At 33.7% G+C, this 8502-nt stretch overlaps 2 protein-coding genes across 2 annotated transcripts; one reads left to right on the top strand and one right to left on the bottom strand.

Moving 5' to 3' along the window:
• Positions 1 to 210: 210 nt before the first annotated feature.
• LOC7479257 (sugar transport protein 12) lies at positions 211 to 2444 on the bottom strand. The gene is given in 5 exon segments (XM_002303524.4): positions 211 to 714; positions 845 to 1477; positions 1675 to 2000; positions 2307 to 2409; positions 2412 to 2444. Coding segments are annotated over 5 exon segments (1599 nt in total).
• A 3727-nt stretch (positions 2445 to 6171) lies between these two features.
• On the top strand, positions 6172 to 7498 carry LOC7479256 (ethylene-responsive transcription factor ERF027). Its single transcript, XM_024597302.2, has one exon. The coding sequence runs from the start codon at positions 6600 to 6602 to the stop codon at positions 7128 to 7130; it is 531 nt and encodes a 176-aa protein (XP_024453070.1). The 5' UTR covers positions 6172 to 6599; the 3' UTR covers positions 7131 to 7498.
• Positions 7499 to 8502: the final 1004 nt, after the last annotated feature.

Here is an 8502-nt window from a genome sequence, read left to right as displayed (position 1 = left end):
TTTGCTTGTCATGGACTCGAAGCCCATACGCTCGAACTCAAACTGGCTTTGAGCCTTGTTTTCTATTCTAAATATATATAAAAAAAAACACTCACACAGTAAACAATTATAACACAAAAGCAGATCCAAGTCCAACAAATAGAAGGCAAATTAACTCAATCAGTTCCAATAGATTGAAAATTCCTGGTCCACAACACACAAAAAGCCTTACTAAGCAAGTCTCAGAATAAAAACAAGAAATAAACTCAATAAAATCCCAATAACTATGGACTTGTTCGTTTCAAACTTAGCATCATCTTCATAAAAATACTTGCTCCAGTGAGGATGATTGCGCCACACAGTGGTCATTTCTTCAATTGGGACACCTTTAGTCTCAGGCAGCAGTTTGTATATGACGATGCTCATGACAATCACGCAGACAGCAAAGCAGATAAACAAACCGAACTTCAAGTGACAAAGCATTGCCGTGAAGATTTGTGCGATTACGAAGGTGATGATCATGTTTACAGAAACAGTGATACTTTGGGCAGTTGAACGGACTTCCAATGGGAAGATCTCACTAGGCACTAACCAACCTAGAGGTCCCCATGACCAAGCAAAGGCGGCAACATAAACACATATGAAGACTACCACGGTATAAGCATATCCATTAGAAATCACACCTGGGTTTCCACTCAATCCGAACTTCATAGCAATGGCAATTGTTATGACAATCTACAAAATAAGCGAAAAAAATAAAAGAGCAAAACTTATGAGCCGCGTGCATTTCAGAAACGCAAAGAATTGAAGAAAGATAAATGGGAATCTCGAATGTATAGTGGAAAGAAGAGATGTGGTAACAAACCTGGGAAACGAGCATTTGGAGACCACCGTAGAGGAAAAGCTTTTTCCTTCCAAACTTATCCACCGTTGAAATTGAAACAAAAGTTGCAAGCATGTTAACAATACCAGTAATGAGAGAAGAAAAAAGAGAAGCATTGCTCCCAAAACCAATGGTTTTGAACAGAATAGGTGCATAAAACACGATCACGTTCATGCCAGTGAGTTGTTGAAACATGGGAATGCAGAACGCAAAGAAAAGCTGAGGCCTATACTTCCTTTCAAATATGTTTAACCAAGCATGTTGGACCAGTTTTGCTTTCTCACTAGCCTCGACAAGATCATTGAACTCCTCATCAACATTATCAACTTTGCGGAGCTTAAGAAGTTGTTCTTTAGCTCTATCATAATTGCCCCGTTCTATCTCGGAATTCGGAGTATCAGGAAGAAGGCATGATCCAATAAAAATTATCAGACCAGGAACTATAACGCCACCCAAGTTCAAGCGCCATGCCATTTCTCCTTCAATCCACTTAGCAAAGGCAAAATTCAAAAAATTGGCGATGAGAATACCAATTGTGATAAACAATTGGAACGTCATATTGAGAGCACCTCGATATTTATAGGGAGCCACTTCAGAGAGATAAATTGGCACTGACTGTATACAAGAACAAGTATAAAACATTAACTGTATATATGTATGTATATATGTATGAACATATATAAAACATTAAATATCATAAAAAAAATCTTGGGAGTTTAAGATTTCGGGGTTTTCAATATAATATATACACATTTTATTGCTAAATGATAATGATAGTTAAAATAGAACAAACTTGAAAAGAATAATTTTACCTGATTGGCGCATCCAATGCCGAAACCAAGTAACAGCCGACCAATAATAAGCATGGGAACATTCATGGCTAAGCCATTAACGATAGCACCAGCAGCGAAAAGTAAGCCACTAGTCATCATCGTAGGTCTCCGTCCATACTTGCGAGTTGCCATGGATGCAAATATGGACGAAACAAGGGCAGATAGATATAGTGACGAAGTAAACAACGTCAATATCTGGCTATCAAACTTGCAGTATTGATCATCTGACGGTTTGACAGAGGACTCCCTCTTGTAAACGTCAGGAAAGAATTTCTTCAAGAAAACATCCATAGATGTTACACCACCTGTACAAATAATAATTATGTTGCACCGAGGCTAATGGTCCAGCGGTCTTGGCAGGATTTTCCTACCTCAGCATCTTGGGTTCAAGTCTTAGCGTGCACGCTTGTTACCCTCGCGATGCTTTACCTGTTTACTGGGCTTGCAGGGTGTTCAGTGGGTCCGGGGATTAGTCGTGGTACGCGTAAACTGACCCGAACATCCCTGGTTTAAAAAAAAATATTATGTTTTTTATTTTTTTTGTTGCCAGAGTAATACTTCATAGATTTTCAAAGCCTAATTAAAGCTATACGATAAGGGCCATCACATACCTGAAATACCAAGATCATAACCAAAAATCAGATCTCCTGTAGCTGCAAAAATACATGTTAATAACACCCTGCCAGTAAACTTTCCAGGGTATTCCTTTCCTTTCCACCAGATGTTGGAGCAAAAGCCCCTCCGGCCATTCTTCCTTTTTATTTATTTATTTATAGATTTGACTTGGATGAAATTTGTGAAACGACTCAATGAGAGGGGAGTAATTAAAGGCAGTGAATTAGAATAAAAAGAGATACTTATATATTCATAGAGGAGATATAAGGTGAGCTGATTTAACTATATATCTCTACTTCTTGCTAATTCTTATGTTGATGTTATACTTGATTAACTATATCTCTACTTCTTGCTAATTCTTATGATGATAGTATTATAATTGATTTATCCGAAATTAAAATCGTATGTGTTTCTGTATCTTGGAAAAATCTCGATAGCTTACATATACACTTTCCATCCAGTTCTATAATGCGTGTGTTTACGTAGAGTAGTTTTGAAATCAATTTGAGTTGAGATTTGTGTGTTAGAGTTTGATTGAGATAATCGTTTCAAGTGATAACTATTTTCTCTCTTCTTGATTTTTGCGAGAAATACCTCTACTATGAATTAATAATCACGTATTACTAGTTGGAAGTTGATATTTTATATTAAAATATGTACTAAATTAATTATCTTATCTTAGATAAATTTTTTCATCATTAATAGCAGGCTCAGGACAAACATTTTTAAAAATAAATAAATAGATAAATTGTTTATTTGGATAGTGAAGATCTTTAAAAATATAAAGCGGGTTTTATTTGGCCACTTGCATTTGATTAGTGTTTGGAGGGAAAAATACAAAGAGACAAAAAGATATTTAGTTTAAGAGAAATAGATGCAAAATAAATCTATTTATGTAACTGTTTTAAAATAATTTTTATTTTATTTTCAAAACATAAAAAATATATAAAAATATATCTTTTCTATCATTATTTAATTTCTTTTTATTTATTTTTTGTATCAAAACACTAATTAAACGCTACCAATTTTGTTGAAGGTGGGGCGCTATCTTCACATGTGTTTCTTGGTTCCCGATTTATTTGTTGAATATCAATTTATTTAAGTTTCATTCAAGGTTTTTTTTTTCTATGAAAGTTTCGTTGTAGTTCTTTCAATCTAAAGAGTGGGTTTTTTGTCCTGTTACAATGGAAACAAAGAAAAAAAAAACTAAACAGCTCTAGAAAAGCTAATTAATTCCCATGATATTTGCTAGAATAAGCTGTTGCAAGCCTTGAGGAGGCTCATCCCCGATCATCAAACCATAGTCGGAGGAAATAGCAAGCTTTGCTATATATAAAATCAACATAGAAATTAGCCTCTCTAAATGTATGTTTAATTCTAATAATTCCGTCTCTACTCAATAATTCTCTAATCTTTAAAATAAGAGTTCTATACTTATAAAAACCCACTTTATTAGCATCCTTTGAATTTGAGTGAAAGATTATCTAAAGATCTCAGTGGGTTAGCAAATGTTATCAAAAACTGAAAAGTCAAAGGGCTTAACTACATGATTATCAATATGATTATCAATTGTATCTGTTTACAATAAAGCCCCGTGCCAATATGACTGCTACTAAGTAAAAATTTCATTTTACAGTACTCAAAAATGAATACACGACTATAATCTATAGATACTGTAGGTTAGCTAAAAGTTAATTACGAAGTTAAATGTTAGAGCTATAATTAATTACCGCTGTACTTCTAAAGCTCAATGAACATCTGAAAGAATAACATGCCAACGTTGCACGATTAATTAAAAATTAACGTCCGCATCTCTCAACATTTTAATAAATGATATGGGAGCTCAATTAATGAATCACTTGTGCTAATTTTGTGAAACAATTATATTTCAATTAAAGTTTATTCTCCTATTTTAACCTAAGAGTTACGAACAGAAAATTGAGTGCAAATATCTAATTGATTTAGTGTGCATGTCATTGGATAAGTAATGTGTCGTTAGATAAGTGATTCGTATTACACCTTTAGCTAAGGTAAATTTTTTATAACATAAAAAAAAAAAACCTTGATGATAACAATTTGATCAAATTCTAGGTTAACTTTACTAATAAGTCATTGAAGATATGAAATCAAAATAACTCGTAAAGTAAAAGCAAAAAAAAATTATAAACTTCAAAACCTAATAATCAAATGTCAAAAATAAAAAATATAACATTAAAAAAAAAATCGAATTAACCCAGGCTATTTGACTAACTCACGCCTCATAAAATGAGAGTGGGATAAAAATAAATATGATTTCAAAAGAAGGTCCAGTAAAAGAAGACACAAGTTCAATAAAAGAAAAATATAAAAAAATTGAATTAATCTGGATTAACTTTACTTACCCGTTCTCAGAATAACCTAATAAAAAGAAAAACTAAAAATAACAAAAGCCAAGGCCATAATTTAATGTCAAATGATATAATTGAAAAAAAAATCGATGTAAAAAAAAGTAAAGGGTAAAAAATCCGAGTTAATTCGACTAACCCGTCACCTATGATATGAAATCAGGATAAAAAAAAAAATTAATTTCCAAAAAAAGGACCTAACAAAAAAAACTGAATTTAAATAAAAAAATATTAAAAAAAAACCAGGGCTAACTTGACTGACACGCACTTAGTAATTATTTTTAAAAATAATAAATATTTATTTTTAGATAATTTTTCTAATAATTTTTTTTTCTTTTATTTTATTTCAATCAGTTTTATCTGTGTATTTATTTTTATAATTCTTTGGTTTAATAAAAATAATTTTATAAAATAAATACAATAAACACAAATGAATTTAATATCTTGATTTATATTTTTTTTAATTTTTTAATTTTTAATTTTAGTTATATTTAATGAATTTTTATCTCATTTACTTAGATAGATAATTACCGATATATTTAATTAGATATTTATATAAACTTTTTAATATATATTTAATTTTTTATATAAAAAATATATCAAAAAGCCCCCTTTCTGCGGAACGAAAGTCAAATGGCTAGTAATAATAATAATAAAATAAAAAAGGTACTGTTCAAAAAACAGTCCAGTCCATGTTAACCAACCACAAAAGATTATATTCTTTTAACGTTATTGTATAATAAAAACATGAAAGCTTTTGAGCTATAGAATAAAAATATGAAAACAAGGGGCCCAGAGGAAGTAAGATACAGAGGACATTAATTGTTTAATATGACTTGACAAAACGCGGTCAGTGGCATTAACTTCAATAAAAGTAAAGCAATCGAGGGCTTGAAAGGACTTTTTCAGACAAAAACAAAGGAAAGAGAAGAGAGGGATCGGAGGAGGTTCGTGGATCCAACATCCTGAATTGACTTTAACTGGCGATTGAGGGTTTAATTGTGAGAGTACAGTGCCGTAAGGTTCGAAATATAGATTTTCTTGCTGAGATTCAAGTACCATAAGATGGATGATCGTGATAACCCAACCAGATCACCAACTAAAATGTGCTTGTCACTTTCACGCATGCAGCTTTTTACACAGCTTAAATTACTGTTAAGCTTCCACAAAAACAATTAATTGGTATAAAGAATCGGTTTTGGTCGTCACCCATATTATAGACACCCCTCTGGCAACCATGCTCCACTTGGCTCCTAGTCCTCTGAATCATAAAACCAGAAGAGAAGATATCAAGAGAAAACGCTGATGGCTTTGGCATATACTGTGAGAGAAGAGCAAATACCAGCTAATGGCTAGCTAGGCGCGCCCAATGCGCGTGCGCTCATTATGATCAAAACTCTCCATTTAGCAGATGAGCTAGCTAGCTACTCGCCTCAGCTCAACTATCACTTTCCACTTTAATCTTTCTAAGACTAAAACCCTAGCTATGGCAACTATACCTGCATTACACGCTGGAGTACCACGAGTTTGAGCCGACCCCCCACGAAATCCCCACGCATTAACCTTTACAACACAAATCTACACAAAATCTCACATGTATAAATTCTTTCCTCCTTGCATGTACCTACCAACCCACAACCCCTAAATCATCTCCTTCGGGTCCTCGTCCTTCACACACACACACACACACATATATATTGATTTACATATGGCTGAGCCCAACCATCCACCAATGTGCCCCAAATAAACCAAACTCGGCGACTATTAGCACTACATTTTGACCCTAATTCACCTATAGTAGTGAACCCACTTGACCCTATACTGTCACATTCTATCCCTACAAACACAAGTGAAAATCCATCTCCAAAATATCATCCTCCTCAACAATATTGTAAGCCCACCAGCATGGCCACAACTTCATCTAGCTCCAAAAGGCACCCAATGTATCGTGGAATCCGGAGCCGCAGTGGCAAATGGGTTTCCGAAATCCGGGAGCCACGAAAAACCACTCGTATTTGGCTTGGCACATTCCCAAAGCCGGAGATGGCAGCAGCCGCCTATGATGTGGCTGTCCTAGCCCTAAAAGGTGCTGATGCAGTTCTTAACTTCCCGAGTTCTGTTGGGACTTATCCTGTTCCAGCATCAACATCACCCACTGATATTCGTAATGCAGCTAATGCTGCTGCTGCATTAAAAAAGGCTGAAATGAGCTACAATGAAGCATTAGTTGAACAACCTAGGAATGACTGTGCCGTTGGTACCTTTTTGGCATCAGGTGGAGAAGAATTTGTCGATGAGGAGGCACTGTTTGATATGCCAAATTTGCTGGTGGACATGGCAGGAGGAATGCTGCTTTCGCCACCAAGAATAACCCCATCGCCATCTGATGACTCACAGGGAACTTCTGATGGAGAAAGTCTGTGGAGCTATTCTTAACATTAATTCTCCTTACTACAAATCTTTACAACTTCATCAATGGATTAATTAACAACATAAAGAAAGAAACAAGAGGGGTGTGGCAGTCATTGCTGTGACTTTTTTTGGGTACTAGTTTGCCTGTCCTGAGGTATAAGCCAAGCAATAAAAATGATGGAGGTTTGGATGTGAAACGAAAACGGGATAAAAGATTCATCAAACAGTACCAGTGATCACATTATACGTAGTGTGTTTTTGAATTTTGAGATAGAGAATAGTGAGTTTGAGTTGCATTTCTTTTGATTATGTGAACGCCGCATTGTATAATAGTTTAGCTAGCTTGTAAATACTTTTTGGCTTTGTTTTTAATATTCTCTTGTGTTCACTAATTTTCTTGTCCCCTCTTTTTCATTAATTTCATTTTCCTGCCTTTCCTTTCCTTTTAATTATTATCTGTTTCTACTATATATATATCTTCCATGGAGATGGAACAACTTAGGTCAGTAATTAAGAAGTAAGATTTTATTTTTATTTTTTAAATTATTTTTTTTAATGTTTTTGAATCATATATGTTGATATCAAAAATAAATTTTAAAAATAAAAAATATATTATTTTATTATATTTTTAAACAACAACATTTTAAAAATAACATTAAACATACTTTCAAAAGAGTCCCATGAACTCATTATAACTTCTTCGCAGCCATTACTTACTATGTAGAGACAAGTTAAAGCGGTTGGTGACTAACAAAGAGCCTAGCTACATTTAGAAATTAATTAGCAAATTATCAATAATGATAAAAATCAAAACATCTTCCTCTCAAACGAAGCAAAGCTAAAATTGAAAATGGAGCTTCTTTAATCATGCATGTCACACGACAATGCATAAATCCATCCTTTATTAATTATTGTTTATAGATTGCAAGTCAAGACTATGTGGGGGGCGCCCCTTAAATAGTTCAAGAGAGAGAGTGTCCATTTCTATGTGATGAAAGATTGAAAGAAAGCAAAAGGAGGGTGGACAATTGCATTTTCGGGTCATGATGAGAGAAAAAAGATGGTCTTTGATTGAACGGTTACAATTATCATGTTACCATGTCTCCCGTTTTCTATATGATTCCTCTGTTTATCGTCAACATTACTCAGGTTTCGCTAAATACAGTACTAACCTTGACCTCATGATTTTCTTCCATCGTATTGCTTCATGATTAAGCTGCAACAATTAGAAGAAAAGGAAATGAAGCAGAGATCCTTTGGCAGTAATCTCCAGCTTTTTTCTCCAGAAATGTATTTAGGTAGATAAAAGGCTTTAAATTGTTTATTTTTTTTATTTACTGTTATTGGATGGTTTTAATAATTAAATCAGATAAATTGATGCAATCCAAAGAATTCA

Source organism: Populus trichocarpa, chromosome 3 (assembly GCF_000002775.5).
Source record: "Populus trichocarpa isolate Nisqually-1 chromosome 3, P.trichocarpa_v4.1, whole genome shotgun sequence".
NCBI lineage: Eukaryota > Viridiplantae > Streptophyta > Magnoliopsida > Malpighiales > Salicaceae > Populus > Populus trichocarpa.
Note: the sequence above shows the minus strand (reverse complement) of the source record. Positions and strands in the feature narration are given on the sequence as shown.